This window comes from Chelon labrosus, assembly GCF_963514085.1.
Source record: "Chelon labrosus genome assembly, chromosome: 24".
Lineage (NCBI taxonomy): Eukaryota > Metazoa > Chordata > Actinopteri > Mugiliformes > Mugilidae > Chelon > Chelon labrosus.
In genome coordinates, this window is record NC_140357.1 from 14459332 (window position 1) to 14487171 (window position 27840).

The window sequence follows — 27840 nt, forward strand, 5'->3', positions numbered from 1 at the left end:
TCATAGGGTGCTAGCCTGGCTAATATCATAGGGTGCTAGCCTGGCTAATATCATAGGGTGCTAGCCTGGCTAATATCATAGGGTGCTAGTCTAGCTAATATCATAGGGTGCTAGCCTAGCTAATATCATAGGGTGCTAGTCTAGCTAATATCATAGGGTGCTAGCCTGGCTAATATCATAGGGTGCTAGTCTAGCTAATATCATAGGGTGCTAGCCTAGCTAATATCATAGGGTGCTAGCCTAGCTAATATCATAGGGTGCTAGTCTAGCGCCCTCTGGTGGTATGGAGCTGTATAGCTACGGAGACACACAGACAAATCTCCACACGGCAGAAGTGAAGCAGAAGTCACGTGTAAGAAGACATCCAGTGGAGAGGCCAGATATTTACAGATCAATGTGCGCGTTGACAGATTTTTTTTACACATTTGCAGATAGTTTTGCTCCAATAATGGCGCCATATACTTCCGGTAAAATGTTTTGAAGGCAATGACGCGTTTCCGGTGTTGTGGTTGAAATAAGCCTCTTGATTTGAATCAAACATTCACTAAAAGTTTCTCTTAAGATGTTTTAAACAGACGGAAAGCGCACTGAACAGGGCCGAACCGGACCCGACCCGAACCGACCCGACCGGGCCGAACCGGACCCACCGGTCTAGGACCGGGTCCAGTGGGTGTCTGAGTCAAAAACATCTTTTCAAGCTTCCGTCAATGAATAAAACCCTTAAATGAAACGAAGTCTGGTTCAACTAAAAGTCTCAGTCATGTTTTAATCAACAGCTCTTACCTGCGCAGGTGCGTCTTCTCCTGAAGCGCGTGAGGACAGGAACAAACAAAAACACGTCCGCCGCCATTTTGATTAAAATCACCGGAAGAGAGCTGAAGCTCAGGCAGGAAGTCAATTAAAGCTTAATTAATCTTCTAATTATGAATGAATTCATTAATTAACCCTGTTCATTCATTCATCCATTCATTTATGAATTCATTCATTAATCTTTTAATTCTTTTGTTCATTAACTTATAAATTCACTCATTCATCATTCATCCGTTTACAGTACTGACTGAGATGTCTCATTCATTTCCTGTCTCTCTTCAAACTGACCAATCAGACGACAGACTGATCCACAGATGTTCAGCAGAGTTACAACAACAACAGGGGAATGACGCCTTTATTCTGAAGGTCCGTCCATACAGGAAGTGACCATCAGCAGTGTATCCACCACAGACCATGAATGAAAGCATGAAAGAGAAGTGGGCGGTACCAAGTTGAACTGATCTCGGCCAATGGCAGTCACTGATCCGGTTGATTGACGTTTACCTGAATGAAGCACCGTCCTCCATTTTGGTTCCTACAATCAGAGCCACCAGGATGATAAGCTCCGCCCACCGGCCATGTTTGTATGAGGGTGAGCAGTTATCAGTCAGTAGCCCCCACTTTTATATACACATATCACACAGGCCACGCCCACTCCATTCACAGATGAGTGGGCGTGGTTAAGATCCCACCAGATTAAAATGATTGTAAGGAGGAGAAAAGCTAAGGCGCTAATGAGCTAACTACCCCCCCGTCCCGTCACAGAGGGAGGCAGACGAAGTCTTTGTTTGGACACACCTGAAGAGCAGGGGGGCGGGGCTTACCAGAGATGAATGTTTTAAATACACTGATTACTCTTATTTTGAAACGCTGGTCACTTTAAAGCTGCGGCGTGTTGCGTTCAGGTGCTCTCTGTGCTGCTGGAGCCTGAAGGTAAATGTGTCAGAAGTTATTGACCAGGTAACTCCGCCCACTGTGCATAAAAACAAGCGCTCCCTCAGGCGTCCCGGCGTCACTGCTGGGACAGCAGGGCGTTCCGGTTGGCCTTCATCTTCTCCAGACGTTTGGACAGGTGTCTGTTGGCAGCGTCCAGCTCCTCGATCCGGTCCAGAGCCGAGCGGAGCTGCAGGACGACACGAACCGCGACGGGACGTTAGCTTAGCATTGATATGTAGCATGCCTCTGTAATGTTCTTATGGGTTCTGTAAGGTGCACAATGTTCTCTAACGTTCACCTCCCTCTGCAGCTTCCTCTTCTCCACCTTCAGCTCGTCCTCCATCCTCTCAGCGTTCTCCGACGCAGACTTGTAGCGACTGACCTGTCCCTCCAGACGGACGACCTGAGGACGTCCACAACAACGGCGTGAGGACAATGCCCAACGGACAGCGTGTTCAGTGGACAATGTCTCAGTCTGTCCGTCCAACACTTACATTCTGTTCCAGGGCAGCTACTTCCTGTTCAGACCTCACCAGCTTGAACCTGAGGTCACTGAGCTGTCTGTTGGCGTCTCCTGGAGGAGACACACAGGAGTTAGGAGGAGGAGGAGGGGGAGGAGGAGGAGGAACAGGAGGAGGAGGAGGAGGAGGAACAGGAGGAGGAGGAGGGAGCTGTCTGTTGGCGTCTCCTGGAGGAGACACACAGGAGTTAGGAGGAGGAGGAGGGGGAGGGAGGGGGAGGAACAGGAGGAGAGGGAGCAGTAGGAGGAGGAACAGGAGGAGGAGGAGGAGGAGGAGGAGCAGGAGGAGAGGGAGCAGTAGGAGGAGGAACAGGAGGAGGAACAGGAGGAGGAGGAGCAGGAGGAGGAGGAACAGGAGGAGGAGGAGGAGGAAAACTGACTCTGCAGGTCCAGGAGATGAGCGTCTATCCCGTCCTCCTGGTCCTGGTCCTGGTCCTGGTCCTGGTTTGTCCCGTTCTTCTGTCTCTGCTCCAGCTCTGACTTGAGCCTCTTCACCTGTTCATCACCGATACAGACATGAATGAAGACATGAGGACATGAGGACATGAATGGAAACATGGAGACATGAATGAAGACATGAGGACATGAGAACATGAATGGAGACATGGAGACATGAAGACATGAATGAAGACAGGAGGACATGAAGACATGAAGACATGAATGAAGACAGGAGGACATGTAGACAGGAGAACATGAAGACAGGAGGACATGAAGGGAGACATGGAGACATGAAGACATGAAGACATGAAGACATGAATGAAGACAGGAGGACATGAAGACAGGAGGACATGAATGGAGACATGGAGACATGAAGACATGAAGACATGAATGAAGAGAGGAGGACATGAAGACAGGAGGACATGAAGACATGAATGAAGACAGGATGACATGTAGACAGGAGGACATGAAGACAGGAGGACATGAATGGAGGGTCGTGTGTCCTACCTGCTCCAGTAAACTCTGTCTCTCTTCAAACAACTTCTTCAGACGCAGCTCTGGAATGAGAAAAGACATCAGTCAACATTTCACCTTGAATGAATGGATGAACAGATGGATGAATGAATTCATTAATGTAGAAATGGATGAAAGAATGAATGAATGAATGAATCAATGAATTACATAATTTCCAGTCTGAATGCTGCTGACCTATCAGGAACCAGCTCTGAATTAGTGAATCAAGCCCTGAGGAACCAATCCACCGTAGAACCTGAAAGTCAACCAAACAACCATCAACCAACCAACCAACCATCAACCAACCAACCATCAACCAACCAACCATCAACCAAAAAACCATCAACCAACACTCAACCATCAATCAACCAAGCATCAACCATCAACCAACCAAACAACCATCTATCAACCAACCATCAACCATCAACCAACCAACCATCAACCAACACTCAACCATCAATCAACCAACCATCAACCATCAACCAACCAAACAACCATCTATCAACCAACCATCAACCATCAACCAACCAACCATCAACCATCAACCATCAACCAACCAAACAACCATCTATCAACCAACCATCAACCATCAACCAACCAACCAAACAACCATCAACCAACCAACCATCAACCAACCATCAACCAACCAACCATCAACCAAAAAACCATCAACCAACCAACACTCAACCAACCATCAACCAACCAACCAACACTCAACCATCAATCAACCAACCATCAACCAATCATCAACCAACCAACCAACCACCAACCAACCACCAACCAACCACCAACCAACCACCAACCAACCAACCATCAACCATCAACCAACCAACCATCAACCAACCAACCAACCATCAACCAACCAACCAACCAACCATCAACCAACCATCAACCAACCACAAACCAACCATCAACCAACCATCAACCAACCATCAACCAACCACCAACCAACCATCAACCAACCAACCAACAACCAACCATCAACCATCAACCAACCAACCAACCAACCATCAACCATCAACCAACCAACCAACCAACCAACCAACCATCAACCAACCATCAACCAACCACCAACCAAACAACCATCAACCAACCATCAACCAACCAAACAACCAACCATCAACCAAACAACCAACCAACCATCAACCAACCATCAACCAACCACCAACCAACCAACCAAAAAGGGACACATGATGCCAGAGTTCACAGATTTAGTTTTATTCTCATTTCATTCATTCATTGTTTATCAGTATTACTGTTTATTATTGATCATCAGTTATCATTTATCACTGTTGCGTCAATTATTAATTGTTTGTCATCATTTATTAATTGTTTATTAATCATTTATTGTTGTGAAGCTCCAGATGTTCAATGAGACATGTCCTCTATGAAACCTTGCAGTCATGTCTTCTGTCCATCCTGGTGTCCGTCAAGACTCTCGTCCGTCTTCTCAGGTGTCTCATGCCACAGGATGCTGCATCCTTCTCCTCTGGTTGTTGGACATCCTCCTCACCCACCTCCTCACAGCTGTCTATCTCTAAATGGCAACTGGTCCCTGTTGACGTGTCCACCGGTCTCTGTTCTCCTGGACTTGTTGCCGTTAGCTCTGGGACGACCATGGTCTTGATTTCTTCGGTGATGTCCAGGAGCCATCGGAATTTGGAGCTTTGTCCAATGGGACAGTTTGCCGGCAACACTTGTCTTTTCAGCTCCTTGGAGTCTTCGACACAAACTACCAGACAGCTTTGACTTTTGTCCATTACTCCGAGTGTCTTTGATGAGTCGTCCAAACACAGATCTGTCTCCCCCGCCGTGTCCTCCACAGGTTCAGTGAAGTAGGACTCAACAAAAACAATGTCCTCAGAGCAGCTGCCCATGGCTGTAACTTCCACCTGGGGGACATCTGGACCAGACTGGACATCTGGACCAGACTGGGCACTTGGACCAGATGGGACACCTTGACCAGATGGGACCCCTGGACCAGAATGGACACTTGGATCAGACGGTACATCTGGACCAGACAGGAGACTTGACCCAGATTTGAAACCCAGACTGGACTGGACATCTGGACCAGACAGGAGACTTGATCCAGACAGGACACCCAGACTGGACTGGACACCAGGACCAGACTGGACACTTGATAAAGACGGGACACTGGGACTAGAATGGACAGTCAGACCAGATGAGACATCTGGACCAGACTGCACACCTGAACCAGACAGGAGTTTTGACCCAGACAGGACACGTGGACCAGACTGGAGACCACCAGGACAAGACTGGACACTTGATCCAGACGGGACACCAGGACCAGAATGGACACTCGGACCAGACAGGAGACTTGACCCAGACAGGACACCTGGACCAGACTGGACACCTGGACCAGACAGGAGACTTGATCCAGATAGGACACCCAGACCGGACTGGACACCAGGACCAGAATGGACACTCGGACCAAATGAGACATCTGGACCGGACTGCACACCTGGACCAAACGAGACATCTGGACCCGACTGCACACCTGGACCAAACGAGACATCTGGACCCGACTGGACACCAAGACCAGACTGGACACCTAGAACAGATGGGACACCTGAGGGTGACTTGTGTCCTTGTGAAGTTGAATGTCCATTAGGACAGACGTTCACGCATTCATCATCTCCTAGGGTTTTAATTCCTGATTCCTCAGGAGACAGCCTGTCCTCTGCAGCAATGAGGCCAGTTGATTCTGTTCTGGTCTTTGGCAGATTGTCCAAATCTAAAATCCACATTTGAAAAGACTCTTCAGGAGACATGCTGAAGACCATGACATCCAGACCAGCGTCCAGCGGGACATGCTCGTAACGTCCTAGGCATTCAGAGGGAGTCTCCAGTTCTTTATGTGTTCTTGGTAGGCGGTCCACTGGAGGACATGACTCTTTTTTTGTGTTTTTTTGTTGGTCTCCAGAGCTGAGAGACTGGTTTAGTCCATCCTTGACGCCTGCAGATCTAATTTCCTGCCAGCAGGTTCCTGTTGTTCTTGAAGACATCTCATGGACGTTTAAATGTCCTCCAGTTTCCTCTTGACTGTAGAAATCCTGCTGCGATGGTTTTGGTTCCTGCCGTTTCTGTCGTCTGTTACCCAGGATGATGTCCTTCACGGGTTGAGGTGTGACCAGTCTGGATCTGAGGTGGTCACGTTTTCCTCGACAGGTGCTTCCGCCATCTACTGCAGACTCTTCAGGTTCTCCTTCCTGCTCGTCACCAGCAGCTCCTCGCTCTGATTGGACTTTGACTGGTTCCTCGTCGTGTCTGATCAAATCATGTTCCTTGTTTCTTCCTGAAAGTTCTTCAGTCGGTTCCGGCCGTCCTGAAAGACCACGAGGAGACATTGGACGACCAAGGGAATGGACTTGGAGACAGAGGAATTAGTTGATCAGAGAGGAATGAATGAAGAAACATCCCAGCCACTTCAGAGACACTCAGCCATGCATCTGAGGCGGTTACCATGGTAACGCTGGACACGAACTAAATCACTCATGCAAAGACAAACTTTCATTCCTACCGAGCACGCTCTCTTTGCACGGCATCTCCTCAGCCAATCGGGTGGCAGATTCAGCAATGACATCCTCCTCTGCCCCCCCCTCCTCCACATCTCCATTAGCGACGGCGATTCCATGTTTCTGTTTGGGAGGAAGTTCTCCGATCAGTCACTGACAAATACCCTGCAGCAGCTGATTCAGTTCAGACAGACGTCCCCAGAACGTCCCCCAGAATGTCCCCCAGAATGTCCTCATCTTGATACCTTCAGGACGTCTTTCAGTCGGACCACTTCATCTCTGAGCCGGTCACGGTCAATCCGGACAATATCAGAGATTTCTGTCTGACGCTGTAACACCTGAATGAGGAAGGAAGGAAGATGGGTAGGAAGGTAGGAAGGTAGAAAGGAAGGAAGGAAGGAAGGAAGATGGGTAGGTAGGTAGGAAGGTAGGAAGGAAGGAAGGAAGGAAGGAAGGAGGGAAGGAGGGAAGGTAGGTAGGTAGGAAGGTAGGTAGGTAGGTAGGTAGGAAGGAAGGAAGGAAGGAAGGAAGGAAGGAGTGAAGGTAGGTAGGTAGGAAGGTAGGTAGGTAGGAGGGAAGGTAGGTAGGTAGGAAGGTAGGAAGGAAGGAAGGGAGGAAGGAGAGAAGGAAGGTAGGTAGGAAGGTAGGTCGGAGGGAAGGTAGGTAGGTAGGAAGGTAGGTAGATAGGTAGGTAGGAAGGAAGGAAGGAAGGAAGGAAGGAAGGAGGGAAGGTAGGTAGGAGGGAAGGTAGGTAGGTAGGAAGGTAGGTAGGTAGGAAGGAAGGAAGGAGGGAAGGCAGGTAGGTAGGAAGGAGGGAAGGTAGGTAGGTAGGAAGGAAGGAAGGAGGGAAGGTAGGTAGGTAGGAAGGAAGGAAGGAAGGAGGGAAGGTAGGTTGGTAGGTAGGAAAGAAGGAAGGAAGGAAGGAAGATGGGTAGGTAGGTAGGAAGGTAGCAAGGTAGGAAGGTAGCAAGGAAGGAGGGAAGGTAGGTAGGTAGGAAGGTAGGTAGGAGGGAAGGCAGGTAGGTAGGAAGGAGGGAAGGTAGGTAGGTAGGAAGGAAGGAAGGAAGGAAGGAGGGAAGGTAGGTTGGTAGGTAGGAAAGAAGGAAGGAAGGAAGGAAGATGGGTAGGTAGGTAGGAAGGTAGCAAGGTAGGAAGGTAGCAAGGAAGGAGGGAAGGTAGGTAGGTAGGAAGGTAGGTAGGAAGGTAGGAAGGAAGGAAGGAAGGAAGGAAGGAGGGAAGGAGGGAAGGTAGGTAGGTAGGTAGGAAGGAAGGAAGGAAGGAAGGAGTGAAGGTAGGTAGGAAGGAAGGAAGATGGGTAGGTAGGTAGGAAGGTAGCAAGGCAGGAAGGTAGCAAGGAAGGAGGGAAGGTAGGTAGGTAGGAAGGTAGGTATGAAGGAAGGAGGGAAGGTAGATAGGTAGGAAGGTAGGTAGGAAGGAGGGAAGGTAGGTAGGTAGGTAGGTAGGTAGGACGGTAGGTAGGAAGGAAGGAAGGAGGGAAGGTAGGTAGGTTGGAAGGTAGGAAGGAAGATGGGTAGATGGGTAGGTAGGTAGGTAAGTAGGAAGGTAGGTAGGAAGGAAGGAGGGTAGGTAGGTAGGTAGGTGGGAAGGTAGGTAGGAAGGAAGACGGGAAGGAAGGTCGGAAGGTAGAAAGGAGGAAGGAAGGAAGGAAGGAAGCAAAGAAAGGAGGAAGGGAGAGAGGAAGTAGGAGTTAGTGGAGGAAGTGAAAGAGGAAACAGAAGCGTTGAATAATTTCTGAGGCTGAGTTGAACCAGCCACAGACCAGGGACCGGTTCTGGACCAGGGACCAGTTCTGGACCAGAGACCAGGTCTGGACCAGCTCTGGATCAGTTCTGCCTGTAAAAACCTTCCGACAGAGGGGTTGGGGTCCTACCTCCATCTTCTGATCCTTCCACTGAAGAACTTCTTGAAGGTCACACACCTCCTGATGATAACTGGTGGTCTTCACTCTCAGATCAGACACCTCCTGAGGACAGGGGACAGGAGGAGACAGGAGGGGACAGGAGGGGACAGGAGGGGACAGGAGTTTGTAGTAGGAGCTGATTTAAAGGGACATTAAATCTGAACATCTGTTACTGTCTGTACGGAACCAGTGTGTAGCAGTAGTTGTTTTGTGTGTTGTGTAATGGTTGCTGTGTAGTGGTTGTTGTATAGCGGTTGTTGTGTAACGGTTGTTGTGTAACGGTTGTTGTGTAATGGTTGTTGTGTAGTGGTTGTTGTGTAACGGTTGTTGTGTAACGGTTGTTGTGTAGCGGTTGTTGTGTAGCGGTTGTTGTGTAATGGTTGTTGTGTACTGGTTGTTGTGTAATGGTTGTTGTGTAGTGATTGTTGTGTAATGGTTGTTGTGTAGTGGTTGTTGTGAAGCGGTTGTTGTGAAGCGGTTGTTGTGTAGCGGTTGTTGTGTAATGGTTGTGTAACGGTTGTTGTGTAGCGGTTGTTGTGTAGCGGTTGTTGTATAGCGGTTGTTGTGTAGTGGTTGTTGTGTACTGGTTGTTGTGTAGTGGTTGTTGTGTAGTGGTTGTTGTGTAGCGGTTGTTGTGTAGTGGTTGTTGTGTAGTGGTTGTTGTGTAATGGTTGTTGTGTAGCGGTTGTTGTGTAGTGGTTGTTGTGTAGTGGTTGTTGTGTATGTCTGACCGCCAGCAGCTCGTCCGTCTGTCTCAGTGTCTCCTTCATGTCTCTGAACTCAAACCTGAGGACACTGTGAAGCTGACGCTCACGTTCAAGCTCCTGGAAACAGGAAACAGGAAACAGGATCAATACCTGAGAGGACCAGTCATGTGATCTCATCAATGTGGTGGTCATGTGACCTTGCTCCTGTCATCGCCGTGGCGCCGTGCCTCCCACAGCAGCTCCTCCATGTCGCTGAGCTCCTCCTTCAGCGTCTCCACCTGATACATCATAGTCGTCTTCTCGTTGTGGAGCTGAGCGTTAGAAACCATCGCCTTACGGTACCTCTCCTCGGCCTCCGCCAGAGAGTCCTGCCCACAGGAAGTCAGAGTGATCACATGACCAGCAGACAGGAAGTCAGAGTGATCACGTGACCAGCAGACAGGAAGTCAGAGTGGTCACGTGACCAGCAGACAGGAAGTCAGAGTGATCACGTGACCAGACAGGAAGTCAGGGTGATCACGTGACCAGCAGACAGGAAGTCAGAGTGGTCACGTGACCAGCAGACAGGAAGTCAGAGTGATCACGTGACCAGACAGGAAGTCGGAGTGATCACGTGACCAGCAGACAGGAAGTCGGAGTGATCACGTGACCAGACAGGAAGTCGGAGTGATCACGTGACCAGCAGACAGGAAGTCAGGGTGATCACGTGACCAGCAGACAGGAAGTCAGAGTGATCACGTGACCAGACAGGAAGTCGGAGTGATCACGTGACCAGACAGGAAGTCGGAGTGATCACGTGACCAGACAGGAAGTCGGAGTGATCACGTGACCAGCAGACAGGAAGTCAGGGTGATCACGTGACCAGACAGGAAGTCGGAGTGATCACGTGACATGATATGATGACTGATCAGCGATGACATCATGAGCAACGTTCACCTTGATTTCTCTGATTGACGCCTCGGTTTCCACAGAGAAAGACGTGTCACAGCTTCCTCTTCGAGATGAAGCTCCGCCCAGAGACGCCAGCGTGGCGGCAGACAGGGTGGACGCCGTCCTCGAGGTCTGAGGACATTCATGACTTTAATTAATTTACTGATTAGTGATTATTGTGATTGTTTCCGTCTCAAAGCCTCATTCATCGAATCATTACTGATGACACAGGAAGTAAACTTACTTTATCCAGGAAGTCTCTGTCCGTCCTCTCCTCCACCTGAACCCACAAACACAACCTGTAATCAGCTGGCTGATGCCGTTACCATGGAGACAATCAGTACAATCAGAGCTCACCACTGGGCTCGCACGAGCTGAACTGGCCCTGGAGGAGGCCCGAGAGCCGGAGCCCAGGAAGCTGCTGTAGTCTGAAGGCTGGGGGGGGGGACACCTGGTGGTGAGGTTAGGGATCACTACTAGATGCTGTTAGACGTGTGGAGACTCACCCTGAAGCTGCCTCGACTCCCCACAGACATCCTCTCCTCGTCGTCTGACATCTACCCACATGAAAAACAACAAAGAAGAGCAGATCTGATCAGGATCACCACGTGGAGTCAGGTTGGATTTATGTCTAAACTTCACACAGTGTGATAAACCTGAACGTTACCTGAACGTTATCTGAATGTCACCTGAATGTCACCTCAACGTCACCTCAACGTCACCTGAATGTCACCTGAATGTCACCTCAACGTCACCTCAACGTCACCTGAACGTTATCTGAATGTCACCTGAATGTCACCTCAACGTCACCTCAACGTCACCTGAATGTCACCTGAATGTCACCTCAACGTCACCTCAACGTCACCTGAACGTTATCTGAATGTCACCTGAATGTCACCTCAACATCACCTCAACGTCACCTCAACATCACCTGAACGTCACCTGAACGTCACCTCAACGTCACCTCAACATCACCTGAACGTCACCTGAACGTCACCTCAACGTTACCTGAACGTTATCTGAACATCACCTGAACATCACCTGAACGTAACCTGAACGTCACCTGAATGTCACCAGAACATCACCTGAACGTCATCTGAATGTCACCTGAACGTTATCTGAACGTTATCTTGTGGTCACCTGAACATCACCTGAACGTCACCTGAACGTCACCTGAACTTTATCTGAATGTCACCTCAATGTCACCTCAACGTCACCTGAACGTCACCTGAACGTTACCTGAACCTTATCTCATCGTCACCTCAGCGTTACCTCAACGTTATCTCGTGGTCACCTGAACGTCGCCTGATTTAGCGTTTGTCAGATTGTAGTTGTAGTTGATTTGGTGCCACCTGTGGTCAGGGCTGGTAAGTGCAGGTGTGTCACTAAGGTGAAAAGAAAGAACGTAAACAAAGGCAGATACAGACCGAAGTATTTCTCCGTGAGTGGCGAGAATACCGCTCACTGTCCTCCTGAAAGGCCACGAAGAAGAAAGAGGTTAAAGAGCTAAAAGTGGAGAAGAAGAAGAAGACGAGGTCAAGGAGACTCCTGACAGACACAGGGCAGGGAGTCAAAGTAGAAGCCTGTCAGACACGCTGAGGGGTTAAATGCTCATTCACAAACAAAAGCAGTCACAAGAACCAAAAGAAAGAATGAAGAGTCTGGTCTGAATATAAACTATGAATTAAACACTGATGATGTAAAGATGTCAAGAGAATTCAAATCAAGTATGACATCATATTAAAACAGGAAGTAACATGCAGTCATACGGGACGATCAGCTGATCAGACACGATCAGCTGATCGTCAGGAATAAACAGGCTGATATTCCATGTGTCTGTCTGAGCACGTGCAGAACAACAACAACAACAACAACAACAACAGCTGACACCTGGAAACCTCGACCCTGGGAGGACTGGTTTGAACTTTGACCTCCAGCTGTCAATCACCTTTAACATAAACAAACAGAGGTTTCCATGTGTCAGCAGCTCATCATCCTACCATCCACTGCTCAATGTGACCCCACTTATTATTATCCACTCCATGGTACTTCTGCACGGGGGGGGGGGCAGAGGGAGGGGGCGGGGGTAGGGGTTAGAGAGGTAGAGGGAGGGGCCAGAGGGAGGGGGGCAGAGGGAGGGGGCGGGGGTAGGGGCCAGAGGGAGGGGGCAGGGGTAGGGGCGGGGTTAGAGAGGTAGAGGGAGGGGCCAGAGGGAGGGGGGCAGAGGGAGAGAGGCAGAGGGAGGGGGCGGGGGTAGGGGCCAGAGGGAGGGGGCGGGGTTAGAGAGGTAGAGGGAGGGGCCAGAGGGAGGGGGGCAGAGGGAGAGAGGCAGAGGGAGGGGGCGGGGGTAGGGGCCAGAGGGAGGGGGGCAGAGGGAGGGGGGCAGAGGGAGGGGGCGGGGTTAGAGAGGTAGAGGGAGGGGCCAGAGGGGGGGGGCAGAGGGAGAGAGGCAGAGGGAGGGGGCGGGGGTAGGGGCCAGAGGGAGGGGGGCAGAGGGAGACGTTAAAATTATCAAAATTTCACAGATTAATTAAACCAAGGAGTTAATGTGGAACAGAGATTAAGGTGGAACAGAATAGTTAAGATGGAACACGGGAGTTAAGGTGGAACAGAGGAGTTAAGATGGAACACGGGAGTTAAGGGGGAATAGAAAAGTTGTACCTTGTGGCTGTGAAAGAGCTGCAGGAGGAGGAGGGACAGGAGAAAGCAGAGGTCAGAGGTCACAGGTCGGTTGGCAAAGACAACGTCAAGGTTTGAACCGTTGAAGTCGGCCCATCCATCGGCCCCGACCTCCTCCCTCCATTTAACAGAAAACATTTCTACTGCAAATTAAACATCTGAACAAATCAATAATTGAATTAATTCAATCGGTTTAATCAAACTCGCCATGACTACCTCCGTGTGTGGCACCTTCACAATAAAAGCTGAAGGGTTTCAGTTAAACCAGTGGAGGGCTTTTATTTTGAAACATGAAGCGTAAAAGAAGGCTTGGGACTAAAATAAATTCTAATTGTTGATCAAATAAAAATGGAAGACAAGCTGCAGCAGAGATCTCTGACAAACAAACAGATAATAAATAAATAAAACAAAGCAAGAGACAAATAAAAATAAATAAAATAAAATAATAAACACAGGTTTAAAACCGTCGTCTTCAGGTTTCTCCTTTTTCCTGTTGATACCAGAAGACAATGAAACGTCTCTGTAGAGTTCAGACTAACGAAGCTTTTAGAGCTCATCATCATCATCATCATCATCATCACATTTAACTCTGAACGAATCATCAGCTGATCACAATAAAGTTTAGAAATGTTTCTCTGAGACTCACCAGTCGACCGAGGACGATTCAGACTGAAGTCAGAGACGACTGATTAACTCACTCAGTCTGACCTTTGACCTCACGCACGCACACACACACACACACACACACACACACACACACACACACACACACACACACTGACCTTTGACCTCACACACAGTTTATTTGATTTGTTCTCTCAGTTTATTTCAGTTTAATCAGAGTTTCAATAAAAACTGAAGACGTTCCATTACTGCAACAAACACATCTTCGTTTACCTGTCCTAATTTACCTGTCCTAATTTACCTGTCCTCATTTACTTGTCTTCATTTACCTGTCCTAATTTACCTGTCCTCATTTACTTGTCTTCATTTACCTGTCCTCGTTTACCTGTCCTAATTTACCTGTCCTCATTTACTTGTCTTCATTTACCTGTCCTCGTTTACCTGTCCTAATTTACCTGTCCTCGTTTACTTGTCTTCACTTACCTGTCCTAATTTACCTGTCCTCATTTACCTGTCTTCATTATTATTGTTTATTGATCAGGTGGAGTATAGACTGCTGAGTGCAGTGATTGGTTTGTTTCTAATCAATGTGTGGATCAGCTGATCACAGGGCAGATTTTCAAAATAAAAGCATGCTAACCTCCTTCTGTTGTCGCTCCAGCTCCTTCATCCGGATCTCTCTGGCCTCGGCCCTCGCCGCTCGCTTTGCTGCCAGCCGAGCTTCAGCCTGTCGACACATTGATTAGTGATTACCAGTAGATCAGTATTGATTCATCAATAACCAGCAACCAGTCATCAATAACCAGCAACCAGTCATCAATAATCAATAACCAGTCATCATTAACCAGTAATCAGTCATCACTAACAATAACCAGTCACCAATAACCAGTAACCAGTCATCAATAACCAGTCATCACTAACAATAATCAGTCATCAATAACCAGTCATCAATAACCAGCAACCAGTCATCAATAATCAATAACCAGTAACCAGTCATCACAAACAATAATCAGTCATCATTAACCAGTAACCAGTCATCACTAACCAGTCATCACTAACAATAATCAGTCATCAATAACCAGTCACCAATAACCAGTAACCATTCATCAATAACAAGTCATCACTAACAATAATCAGTCATCAATAACCAGTCATCAATAACCAGCAACCAGTCATCAATAATCAATAACCAGTAACCAGTCATCACAAACAATAATCAGTCATCATTAACCAGTAACCAGTCATCACTAACGATAACCAGTCACCAATAACCAGCAATCAGTCATCAATAACCAGTTATCAGTCATCAATAACCAGTAATCAATAATCAATAACCAGCAACCAGTCATCAATAATCAATAACCAGTAACCAGTCATCAATAACCAGTAATCAGTCATCATTAACCAGTCATCAATAACCAGCAACCAGTCATCAATAATCAATAACCAGTAACCAGTCATCACTAACAATAACCAGTCACCAATAACCAGTAACCAGTCATCAATAACCAGTCATCACTAACGATAATCAGTCATCAATAACCAATAATCAGTCATCAGTAACCAATAATGAATAACCAGTCATCAAGAATGAATAACCAGTCATCAATAATCAATAACAAGTCATCAATAGCCAGTCATCAATAATCAGTAACCAGGCACCAATAACCAGTCATCAATAATCAATAACAAGTCATCAATAGCCAGTCATCAATAATCAGTAACCAGGCACCAATAACCAGTCATCAATAATCAATAACAAGTCATCAATAGCCAGTCATCAATAATCAATAACCAATAACCAGTCATCAATAACCAGTCATCAATAGCCAGTCATCAATAACCAGTCATCAATAGCCAGTCATCAATAATTAGTAACCAGTCATCAGTCACCAATAACCAGTCATCAATAACCAGTAACCAGTCATCAATAATCAATAACCAGTCATCAATGACCAATAACAGTCATCAATAATCAATAACCAGTCATCAATAACCAGTCAGCAATAATCAATAACCAGTCAGCAATAATCAATAACCAGTCATCAATAATCAATAATCAATAACCAGTCATCAATAATCAATAATGAATAACCAGTCATCAGTAATCAATAACCAGTCATCAATAATCAATAATCAATAACCAGTCATCAATAACCAGTCATCAATAACCAGTAACCAGTCATCAATAACCAGTCATCAATCATCACTAATCAATAACCAGTCATCAATAACCAGTCATCAATAACCAGTCATCAATCATCAACAATCAATAACCAGTCATCAATAACCAGTCATCAATAATCAATAACCAGTCATCAATAACCAGTTACCAGTCATCAATAATCAATAACCAGTCATCAATAATCAATAACCAGTCATCAATAATCAATAATCAATAACCAGTCATCAATAATCAATAACCAGTAACCAGTCATCAATAATCAATAACCAGTAACCAGTCATCAATAATCAATAACCAGTCATCAATAATCAATAACCAGTAACCAGTCATCAATAACCAGTCATCAATAATCAATAACCAGTCATCAATAATCAATAACCAATAACCAGTCATCAATAACCAATAACCAGTCATCAATAATCAATAACCAGTCATCAATAATCAATAACCAGTCATCAATAATCAATAACCAATAACCAGTCATCAAGAACCAAATAGCAGTCATCAATAATCAATAACCAGTCATCAATAATCAATAATCAATAACCAGTCATCAATAATCAATAACCAATAACCAGTCATCAATAACCAATAACCAGTCATCAATAATTAATAACCAGTCATCAATAATCAATAACCAGTAACCAGTCATCAATAACCAATAACCAGTCATCAATAATCAATAACCAGTAACCAGTCATCAATAATCAATAACCAGTAACCAGTCATCAATAACCAGTCATCAATAACCAGTTACCAGTCATCAATAATCAATAACCAGTCATCAATAATCAATAACCAGTCATCAATAATCAATAACCAGTAACCAGTCATCAATAATCAATAACCAGTAACCAGTCATCAATAATCAATAACCAGTCATCAATAATCAATAACCAGTCATCAATAATCAATAACCAGTAACCAGTCATCAATAACCAGTAACCAGTCATCAATAATCAATAACCAGTAACCAGTCATCAATAACCAGTAACCAGTCATCAATAACCAGTCATCAATAATCAATAACCAGTAACCAGTCATCAATAATCAATAACCAGTCATCAATAATCAATAACCAGTCATCAATAACCAGTCATCAATAATCAATAACCAGTCATCAATAACCAGTCATCAATAATCAATAACCAGTCATCAATAACCAGTCATCAATAACCAGTCATCAATAACCAGTAACCAGTCATCAATAATCAATAACCAGTCATCAATAATCAATAACCGATGATCGGAAGCTTCTTCACCTCTCGTGCGATCTGGTTGAGGGCATCGTCCTCTGCGGTCATCTTCTCCCGGTTCGGGATCCTCTTCCGGCCCGGTCCCTGAGTGCCCATGGTTTTGGAAGATGTCACCGTGGCCGAATTATTCACGAAGGTCTCGTTCAGCTCGGGACAAGCGGCTCCGGTGCTCCGGCCTCAGAAACTCCCAATAAACGTATTTGTATTTAAAAACTGATAATCCTGACGTTTTCAGTTTCTCTCGGTTCTGTATCCCGCTCCGGTCCGTCAGGATAAATGTATCCGGTGCCGAATCCTCCGTAGAGGGTTCCTTCAAACCGACAGAGTACCGACTGTGTCGTTAAAGCGGTCAAATATCAGATAAACCCATTCCGGTTCATAAACCGGAGTTTTTCTAACGCTCGTCTGCGGTGAGCTTCTCCTTGATCATGACACCGCACTCAGCGTCGGTCTGAGTTTCGCCGACGGCCGAAACATCCGCAGAGGTTTTCTCTAGTCCACAAAAAGAGACCAGAGTTGAACACCCAACCACGGCCCGGACAAACCGGGAGACGTTAAAACGGAGGTTGTGTTGAAGGAGTTCGGTTAGAGGATGTCCTGTGGCTTTAGCTAGTCGGAGTTAGCCCGCGGGGGACCGGAGCATCAGACCCGGACCACAGACGAACCGCGGCCGTTTCCACCGGACCGTGGAGTAAACACCGGTCAGGGTGTCCGGTGAGCCGCAGGTGAACTGCGCCGTGATCGCATCCCGACAACACAGACCGCAGTGTGACGGAGGGAGGAGGCTTTTATTGTGGAGGGTCAATATTATGCACTCATCATTTGAGTCCATAGAGGGACGCCGGAAGTTCCGATACAAAATAAAACCGGAAGTGCTTTAATGTATTCAATATTAAATGTATTTTTTAATGCGTCAAACAGAAACTATACTGAGGAAGAGGAGGAGGAGGAAGAGGACATGAATTATCTTATCTTTTATTTTGAAAGAGATTACTTTCCAGCTTTTACTGTAGAAATGTTTTTTATGTTTTCATCATAAATAACCACATAATTAATTATTCGTTATGTTTATTTTATACATATAATAAATAATAGTAAACACATTTATTTATGTTTAGAGACCCCACCCCCTCTGGTCTGTCTGTCATATGGAGACACCTGGAGACTCCTGTAGACACCTGGAGACTCCTGGATACTCCTATAGACACCTGGAGACTCCTGTAGACACCTGGAGACTCCTATAGACACCTGGATACTCCTGTAGACACCTTGAGACTCCTGTAGACACCTGGAGACACGTGGAGACTATTGGAGACATGTGGAGATTAGAGACACGTGGAGATTAGAGACACCTGGAGAAACCTGGAGACACCTGCAGACACCTGGATACTCCTGTAGACACCTGGAGACACCTGGATACTCCTATAGACACCTGGATACTCCTGGATACTCCTATAGACACCTGGAGACACCTGGATACTCCTATAGACACCTGGAGACACCTGGATACTCCTATAGACACCTGGATACTCCTATAGACACCTGGATACTCCTGTAGACACCTGTAGACACCTGTAGACACCTGGAGACACCTGGAGATTCTTGGAGATTCCTGGAGACTCCTGGAGACACGTGGAGACTAGAGACACGTGGAGACTCTTGGAGACATGCGGAGATTAGAGACACCTGGAGATTAGAGACACCTGGAGAAACCTGGAGACACCTGCAGACACCTGTAGACACCTGGAGACACGTGGAGATTCCTGGAGACTCCTGGAGACTCCTGTAGACACCTGGAGATTCCTGGAGAAACCTGGAGACACCTGGAGACACGTGGAGATTCCTGGAGACTCCTGGAGACTCCTGTAGACACCTGGAGACACCTGGATACTCCTGTAGACACCTGGATACTCCTGTAGACACCTGGAGACACCTGTAGACATGTGGAGATTCCTGGAGACTCCTGCAGACTCCTGGAGACACGTGGAGACTAGAGACACGTGGAGACTCTTGGAGACACGTGGAGACTAGAGACACGTGGAGATTAGAGACACCTGGAGATTAGAGACACCTGGAGACACCTGTAGAACCGAGTCAGGACTGTGGGTGGGATCAATAATGAGGCGTCAGTCAGAGCAGATCACAGCATTATCCTTTAATAAACCACTGCTCACTCAATGCTACATGCTATTGTATAACAGTTTCCATGGGGCGGGGCTTATTAATGGGCGTGTCCCCATGCTGACAACCTATTGGACGTCAGGAGCAGATCTCTGGCAGCTCGGCCGGATCAGTTCTGTCAGACGCTGCGTCGTCTGTGCGTGGCCTGGTGCCGTCCGGCCCGCGACGGTTCAGCTGCACCATGGTGGTCTTTGAGGGCATGGACGTCTGCCCCCCCTCCATCAGGGGGCGCTCACAGCCAAACAGGATCAGGAAGCACCGGTAGAACTGACAACACAAAGACAACAACATCACTCTGATTGGCTGATCAGCTCACAGAAACAGAACCAGAACCAGAACTAGAACTAGAACCGGAACCAGAACAATATAAAGAGTCAATTTACTGATCACACGACTGAGGAAAGGCTAGCTCTGTGCTATGCTTTGTAGCTCCCCCTGGCTTCCTCCTAGCTAACAGTGGCTGTCTTCCAAGCTTAGCCTCCTAGCAATAGTGGCTGTCTTCCTAGCTTCTTAGCCTCCTAGCTAACAGCGGCTGTCTTCCTATTGTCTTAGCCTCCTAGCTAACAGCGGCTGTCTTCCTAGCTTCCTAGCTTCCTAGCTAACAGCGGCTGTCTTCCTAGCTTTTTAGACTCCTAGCTAACAGCGGCTGTCTTCCTATTTTCTTAGCCTCCTAGCTAACAGCGGCTGTCTTCCTAGCTTCCTAGCTTCCTAGCTAACAGCGGCTGTCTTCCTAGCTTCTTAGCCTCCTAGCTAACAGCGGCTGTCTTCCTATTTTCTTAGCCTCCTAGCTAACAGCGGCTGTCTTCCTAGCTTCCTAGCTAACAGCGGCTGTCTTCCTAGCTTCTTAGCCTCCTAGCTAACAGCGTCTGTCTTCCTAGCTTCTTAGCCTCCTAGCTAACAGCGGCTGTCTTCCTAGCTTCCTAGCTTCCTAGCTAACAGCGGCTGTCTTCCTAGCTTCTTAGCCTCCTAGCTAACAGCGGCTGTCTTCCTATTTTCTTAGCCTCCTAGCTAACAGCGGCTGTCTTCCTAGCTTCCTAGCTAACAGCGGCTGTCTTCCTAGCTTCCTAGCTTCCTAGCTAACAGCGGCTGTCTTCCTAGCTTCTTAGCCTCCTAGCTAACAGCGGCTGTCTTCCTAGCTTCTTAGCCTCCTAGCTAACAGCAGCTGTCTTCCTATTTTCTTAGCCTCCTAGCTAACAGCGGCTGTCTTCCTAGCTTCCTAGCTAACAGCGGCTGTCTTCCTAGCTTCTTAGCCTCCTAGCTAACAGCGTCTGTCTTCCTAGCTTCTTAGCCTCCTAGCTAACAGCGGCTGTCTTCCTAGCTTCCTAGCTTCCTAGCTAACGACGGCTGTCTTCCTAGCTTCTTAGCCTCCTAGCTAACAGCGGCTGTCTTCCTATTTTCTTAGCCTCCTAGCTAACAGCGGCTGTCTTCCTAGCTTCCTAGCTAACAGCGGCTGTCTTCCAAGCTTCCTAGCTTCCTAGCTAACAGCGGCTGTCTTCCTAGCTTCTTAGCCTCCTAGCTAACAGCGGCTGTCTTCCTAGCTTCTTAGCCTCCTAGCTAACAGCGGCTGTCTTCCTAGCTTCCTAGCTTCCTAGCTAACAGCGGCTGTCTTCCTAGCTTCTTAGCCTCCTAGCTAACAGCGGCTGTCTTCCTAGCTTCTTAGCCTCCTAGCTAACAGCGGCTGTCTTCCTAGCTTCTTAGCCTCCTGCCCGTATAGCAGCTGGTGGTTGTAGTCTTTGTGGTGCGTTCAGGTGCAGGTTTTTGGTCCAGATATCTCTCTGATGTTGTCAGAGTCTCTCGTTGATGATGTCGTCTGTCTGTATTCAGGCATTGTGATGATGTCACAATGCCATGAGGTCAGTGTGTTCCAGGTAAAGATTTAACCCACGACAACAAGCTGACCCTGGTCTGAGGGTTGTTGACTCTGGATGTTTGGACTGAACACGTTTGTGGAGAAACCTTCTCAGGACGTATCAGGTGTATGTTCAGGTGTGTGTATCAGGTGTGTGTATCAGGTGTGTGTATCAGGTGTATGTTCAGGTGTGTGTATCAGGTGTATGTTCAGGTGTATGTTCAGGTGCGTGTACCAGGTGTATCAGGTGCATGTTCAGGTGTATCAAGTGCGTGTACCAGGTGTACCAGGTGCGTGTACCAGTTGTATCAGGTGCATGTTCAGGTGTATCAGGTGCGTGTACCAGGTGTATCAGGTGCGTGTACCAGGTGTACCAGGTGCGTGTACCAGGTGCGTGTACCAGTTGTATCAGGTGCATGTTCAGGTGTGTGTATCAGGTGCATGTTCAGGTGTGTGTATCAGGTGCATGTTCAGGTGTGTGTATCAGGTGCATGTTCAGGTGTGTGTATCAGGTGCATGTTCAGGTGTGTGTATCAGGTGCATGTTCAGGTGTATCAGGTGCATGTTCAGGTGTGTCAGGTGCATGTTCAGGTGTGTGTATCAGGTGCATGTTCAGGTGTGTGTTCAGGTGCGTGTACCAGGTGTATCAGGTGCGTGTACCAGGTGTATCAGGTGCGTGTATCAGGTGCATGTTCAGGTGTGTGTATCAGGTGCGTGTACCAGGTGTATCAGGTGCATGTTCAGGTGCGTGTACCAGGTGTGCTCAGCCCTCACTTGTTTGTTCATCAGGATGTAGATGAGGGGGTTGATGACGGTGCTGCTCTTGGCGAGGATGGACGGGACGACGCTAGCCACGGGGCTAATGAGTCCCGGACGGCCAAAGGTGGCCATCATGGCGACAACGCCGTACGGCATCCAGCAGAGCAGGTAACACATCACCGTGGTAACGACCATAAACAAGATGTGGATCTCTCTGCGCCGCGATGCCGAGCGTCTAATATGACCCACCTGAGACGAGACGATAAATAAAACCCCCGTTAAACGTCTCTTTCAGTGAATGGACTCTGGTCTGAAGAACATTCATCATGGAACGGCTGGCAGGGCGCTGGACTATCTCTGATTGGCTGAGCTGGTCACATGACCCACCTGTTTGACAGCGTACAGCAGGCGGCCGTAGCAGTACATCATGACGAGGACAGGCAGTCCGAGGCAGAACACGAACAGGCAGATGATATAGGAGTGGGACCGGGTCGACCTCTCGGTCCACGTCACCGAGCAGCTCGTACCCGCACCTTCCAAACCATAGCTGCTCCAGCCCAGTAGGGGGGGCACCGTCCACAGCAGTGAGTACAGCCACGACCCCCCCACCGCCAGGAGGGGCTTTCTGAAGTCTGCCGACCGCTTGTTGTACACCATCAGGGTGCTGTAGCGGTCGTAGGATAGGACGGACAGCGAGACCAGGGACACGATGCCTGAGAACAGAGCTGACGTTAAAACAGCAGAAAAGTGAATGGAGTCTGGCCTGAAATGTGATAGAGTTAGCTCGTTGCTAACTCCCCCACATACAGAAAAACGTAACGTCCACATGTAAACACGTCAACAACACGGCAACAACACAGCAACAACATTTCAACTGCACATCAACAAACACGCCAACAAACATGTCAACAGACAAACACGCCAACAAACATGTCAACAGACAAACACGCCAACAAACAAACATGTCAACAAACAAACATGTCAACAAACATATCAACAAACATGTCAACAAACATATCAACGGACAAACATGTCAACAAACATGTCAACGGACAAACATGTCAACAAACATGTCAACAAACATGTCAACGGACAAACATGTCAACAAACATGTCAACAAACATGTCAACAAACATGTCAACGGACAAACATGTCAACAAACATGTCAACAAACATGTCAACAGACAAACACGCCAACAAACACGCCAACAAACAAACATGTCAACAGACAAACACGCCAACAGACAAACACGCCAACAAACAAACATGTCAACAAACAAACATGTCAACAAACATATCAACAAACATGTCAACAAACATATCAACAAACATATCAACGGACAAACATGTCAACAAACATGTCAACAAACATGTCAACGGACAAACATGTCAACAAACATGTCAACAAACATGTCAACAGACAAACATGTCAACAAACATGTCAACAAACATGTCAACGGACAAACATGTCAACAAACATGTCAACAAACATGTCAACAGACAAACACGCCAACAAACACGCCAACAAACAAACATGTCAACAGACATGTCAACAAACATGTCAACAAACATGTCAACAGACAAACATGTCAACATCGTCTGAGGGGATCTCTTAAACGTGGCTTTTCCTTAAATGCTGATAAATTTGAACAGAGTCTGGTTGGAGCCTGTCCACAGTGAAGACCGGTCTTGTTCAATGAGCTTCTAATTAAGTTTGATATAAAGTCAGAACCGAACCGACCCGACTCACCGAAGCAGGAGTTGATGAAGCCGTACCACATGCAGCCGCGTCGGCCGTACAGCCAGCGGGTGCGCAGGCTGGAGGCGAAGCTGAGCGTCGTGCCGCACACGCAGACGAGCATGTCGCTGACGCTGATGTTGAGGAGCAGCATGTTGACCGGAGTCCGCAGCGTCTTGAAGCGGCAGAACAGAACCAGAACCAACAGGTTGTTGAGGAAGCCGAACACCATGATGGAACCCAGAAACACCGACACCACGCGGTGGCCGCCGAGCGACAGGCGCTCCAGCGGCGCGTCGCTCCAGTCGTCGCTCCAGTCGTCGCTCCGGTTGGCGCTCAGGTTGGCGCTCAGGTTGATGTCGCTGACCTCCGAGAACATCTGACCGCCCGCGCGCTGCTGCACCTGTCCTGCTTGACGTGACCCGGGCGGTGCGGTGCGGTGCGGTGCGCTGCCGCGGAGCGTCAAACTCCGCAGCTTCACCTGAAGTTGCTTCGCGTCCCTCCGTTGAACTCCATCCTCCACCGCGGGACACGAGCCGGAGTTCAGCTGTAAAAGTGATTAAAGTGTCGTAAACAATCCGGTCTGCGGGAGGTCCTGGCGGTCCGACACGGCGAAGACCCGGAGGACACTCGGAGGACACTCGGAGGACACTCGGAGGAGACTCGGAGGAGACTCGGAGGAGAACCGGAACCGGCGGAGGAACCGACCAGGGCTCCGCGGAGCAATGAGAGAGCGGCGGAAGCGGAGACGCTTTAAATACCACGACACACCGTAAGAAGTGACGACACTCTGAGAAGAGGAGGACACGGGGACAGAGAGAGACAGACAGATAGAGAGACAGAGACACGGAGAGAGAGACACGGAGAGACAGACAGAGAGAGACAGAGACAGACAGAGACAGACAGAGACAGAGAGAGACACACAGAGAGAGACAGACAGAGAGAGAGAGACAGAGAGACAGAGACAGACAGAGAGAGACACACAGAGAGAGACACACAGAGAGAGACAGAGGAACAGAGAGAGACAGATAGAGAGAGACAGAGAGACAGAGACAGACAGAGACAGAGAGAGAGACACAGAGAGACAGAGAGAGACAGAGAGACAGAGAGAGAGACACAGAGAGACAGAGAGAGACAGAGAGAGACAGAGAGACAGAGAGAGACAGAGAGACAGAGGAACAGAGAGACAGAGGGACAGACAGACAGACAGAGACAGACAGACAGGGACAGAGAAAGACAGAGGGACAGAGAGACAACTTCTTATCCGTGGGTTCAGACTGACTGAACTTTGAGGACACTAAAGACACCGTCCTGGTGTTGACTGCGTCCTCAGAGACATCCAGGTCCTGACAGTCCAGCCTGAGGGCAGCACTAACAGCTAACAGCTGTTACATCCTGAACCCTGAGGACGAACTAACAGCTGCTCCAGATGTTGGACACAGATGTCTCCGTCTCCACGGAGATGTAAGCAGGGTCTTCATCATCTTCATCGTCATCATTTACAGGAGACACCACAGGACAGACCCCTGATGAAGACGTCTTCAGACCCCCCCCATGCTGAGGAACATCTGGCCGCCTGTGATCCCAGATGTTCCTCCTGGACGTGTGCGGTGCGTTCAGGGACGCGTCCGCCCGCCGGGCGTCTGTGGACACAGCAGGACTTTCAGAATAAAAGCTTCAGGGATGAGACGTGTGAAGGTCAGATGGACATCAGCGTCCTCAGGGCTTCTTCATCATCATCATCATCATCTGCTCCAGCTGAGGCGTCGCTCTGAACAGGAAGTGTGAAAGCTGTTTTTAAAGTGAGACGTCCCTGAAGGCAGCACCAACCTTCATCCACTGTGACCCCTCAGCTCGTCTGACAGGCTTCAGTCCTGATGATCAGTTATCATTGGTTAATAATAACGACTGTTTGTAATTAATGATCAGCTGTAAACGTCCGTCTCTCAGGACATCAGCTGTCCACCAGCGGGACGCTCTCATTTGTCCCTGGTGTCACATCTACGCCTGCAGACAGGACTCAGGGACGCGCCTCGCTCCCAGCAGGACGTCTGACACTTTTATTTTGGCGAGTCAGACTCACAGAGCGGCAGCAGGACACATCTCTCAGGTGATGGACAAGAAATGAGGTCATGGTAACGACAGGGACCTTTGACCTCAACAGACCTCATCATCAGGACCCCACGGTTACTCCTCCAGGGTGACCCTTCAGATTAAAGGCTACAAAGCTAAGCTAAGCTAAGCTAAAATAAGCTAAGCTACAGAGGACTCAGTAGCTAAGCTAAGCTAAGCTAAGCTACAGAGTACTCAGTGGCTAAGCTAAGCTACAGAGGACTCAGTAGCTAAGCTAAGCTAAGCTAAGCTAAGCTAAGCTACAGAGGACTCAGTAGCTATGCTAAGCTAAGCTACAGAGGGCTCAGTAGCTAAGCTAAACTAAGCTAAGCGAAGCTATGCTAAGCTACAGAGGACTCAGTAGCTAAGCTAAACTAAGCTAAGCGAAGCTATGCTAAGCTACAGAGGACTCAGTAGCTAAGCTAAGCTAAGCTAAGCTAAGCTACAGAGGACTCAGTGGCTAAGATAAGCTACAGAGGACTCAGTAGCTAAGCTAAGCTAAGCTAAACTAAGCTAAGCTAAGCTAAGCTACAGAGGACTCAGTCATTTCTGTTGATTTATTTCATTCAGTTTCTGGGGTTTTATTTTTTAATTCAGTTACAAGAACAAACATTAAAACCTGGTTGTCATAGCAACGCTCTGGTCCATCTGTGTTGTCCCTCCTGAGGACAGCAGGACACCTTCTCTGTCTTTGAGACGTAGGACGAGTCCAAATGCACCTGGACGTCTCAGACCACCACCAGCTCACCTAGGTACTCATAAAAACCTGTCCTCCTGGACCAAGAGACATCCACCTGGACCAAGAGACATCCACCTGGACCGGGAGACAGGCTCTTGGATCCGCAGACGTCCTCCTGGACCAAGAGACGTCCTCCTGGACCTGCAGACCTACTCCTGGACCAAGAGACGTCCTCCTGGACCTGCAGACCTCCTCCTGGACCTGTAGACCTCCTCCTGGACCAAGAGAACTCCTCCTGGACCCGCAGACCTACTCCTGGACCTGTAGACCTCCTCCTGGACCAAGAGAACTCCTCCTGGACCCGCAGACCTACTCCTGGACCTGTAGACCTCCTCCTGGACCAAGAGAACTCCTCCTGGACCCGCAGACCTACTCCTGGACCAAGAGACGTCCTCCTGGACCCGCAGACCTCCTCCTGGACCTCCTCCTGGACCTGCAGACCTCCTCCTGGACCTGTAGACCTCCTCCTGGACCAAGAGAACTCCTCCTGGACCTGTAGACGTCCTCCTGGACCTGGAGAACTCCTCCTGGACCTGGAGACGTCCTCCTGGACCCGGAGACGTCCTCCTGGAGACGTGTGAAGACAGACAGGCGTCTGGCCGGTGCAGGTCATCAGCACTGGCTCAGCTCCAGTCTGGACTCGGAGGACGGCGGGGCAGCGACCACTTCTCCAGAAACAAACAGGTCCTGAAACACAACACACTCTTCCATCAGCTGATCACCACGTCTCCATGGCAACGAGCTGCTCCTGATCAACGCGCTGATTGGTTGGCGCTGGTACCTTGTCATAAATGACTTTAACGATGAGCGAGCAGCTCGGACACGTCGCCACCTCCTCCCCGTTCTCCAGGTCCTCCTAGAAAAAACAACCAGACTCCATTCAGAAATATGGACAATTAACGTCCTCCACGGTTTAAGTTAGAACCATGAACTGAGAGTATTTAACCCAACAAAAAGCCTGACAACAATATAAGTGATCAGCTGATCGAGCCGAATGAGTCCGAAAACTTTGATCTTTCGTCGAAACTAATGAAACATTTCTGAACACAACGTTAAAATGTTCCTGAAGGATACGATCTAAAATAAGCTAATATGTAACAGGAGTCTGGTTTACAGAAAGCGTTCAACAGACATGTTTTAAAGGGACACTGGTGACAGTTTTTAGAGTTAGCCGTTAGCTTCTGAGAGCTAGCCGTTAGCCATTAGCTTCTTCACCTTCGTTATGGCGAAGCGGTCCCCGCAGGGACACGGGAAGTAGAACGTCTCCGTGTCCTCGTCGTATTCAAAGTCCTCGATCTCCACCTCGTCGTGAAAAACCGACATTTTTACCGAGAACAGCGAACGAACGCCGAAACACGCCGCCAGCTCTGCGCAGGCGCAGCGCCGATTGATCACGTCGCTGCTGTC

General features: G+C 48.2%; 3 protein-coding genes across 3 annotated transcripts; all 3 read right to left on the reverse strand.

Annotated features, from left to right (window-relative positions):
* Positions 1-910: 910 nt before the first annotated feature.
* On the reverse strand, positions 911-17888 carry lrrfip1b (leucine rich repeat (in FLII) interacting protein 1b). Its single transcript, XM_084574735.1, has 19 exons — positions 17062-17888; positions 14255-14341; positions 12973-12990; positions 12312-12362; positions 11739-11783; positions 10818-10868; positions 10669-10746; positions 10556-10591; positions 10318-10443; positions 9579-9749; positions 9406-9498; positions 8645-8737; positions 6999-7091; positions 6759-6876; positions 3212-3261; positions 2647-2761; positions 2241-2320; positions 2045-2149; positions 911-1933 (listed from the first exon to the last, which is right to left on the reverse strand). Exons 1-19 carry the CDS (start codon positions 17149-17151, stop codon positions 1823-1825), a joined length of 1611 nt encoding a protein of 536 aa, XP_084430861.1. The 5' UTR covers positions 17152-17888; the 3' UTR covers positions 911-1822.
* A 1095-nt stretch (positions 17889-18983) lies between these two features.
* On the reverse strand, positions 18984-23985 carry LOC311509487 (opsin-3-like). The gene is made up of 4 exons (XM_084574729.1): positions 23595-23985; positions 22232-22557; positions 21860-22093; positions 18984-19503 (listed from the first exon to the last, which is right to left on the reverse strand). Exons 1-4 carry the CDS (start codon positions 23959-23961, stop codon positions 19315-19317), a joined length of 1116 nt encoding a protein of 371 aa, XP_084430855.1. The 5' UTR covers positions 23962-23985; the 3' UTR covers positions 18984-19314.
* Positions 23986-25752: 1767 nt separating this feature from the next.
* On the reverse strand, positions 25753-27808 carry dph3 (diphthamide biosynthesis 3). Its single transcript, XM_084574732.1, has 3 exons — positions 27649-27808; positions 27215-27289; positions 25753-27120 (listed from the first exon to the last, which is right to left on the reverse strand). Exons 1-3 carry the CDS (start codon positions 27754-27756, stop codon positions 27046-27048), a joined length of 258 nt encoding a protein of 85 aa, XP_084430858.1. The 5' UTR covers positions 27757-27808; the 3' UTR covers positions 25753-27045.
* Positions 27809-27840: the final 32 nt, after the last annotated feature.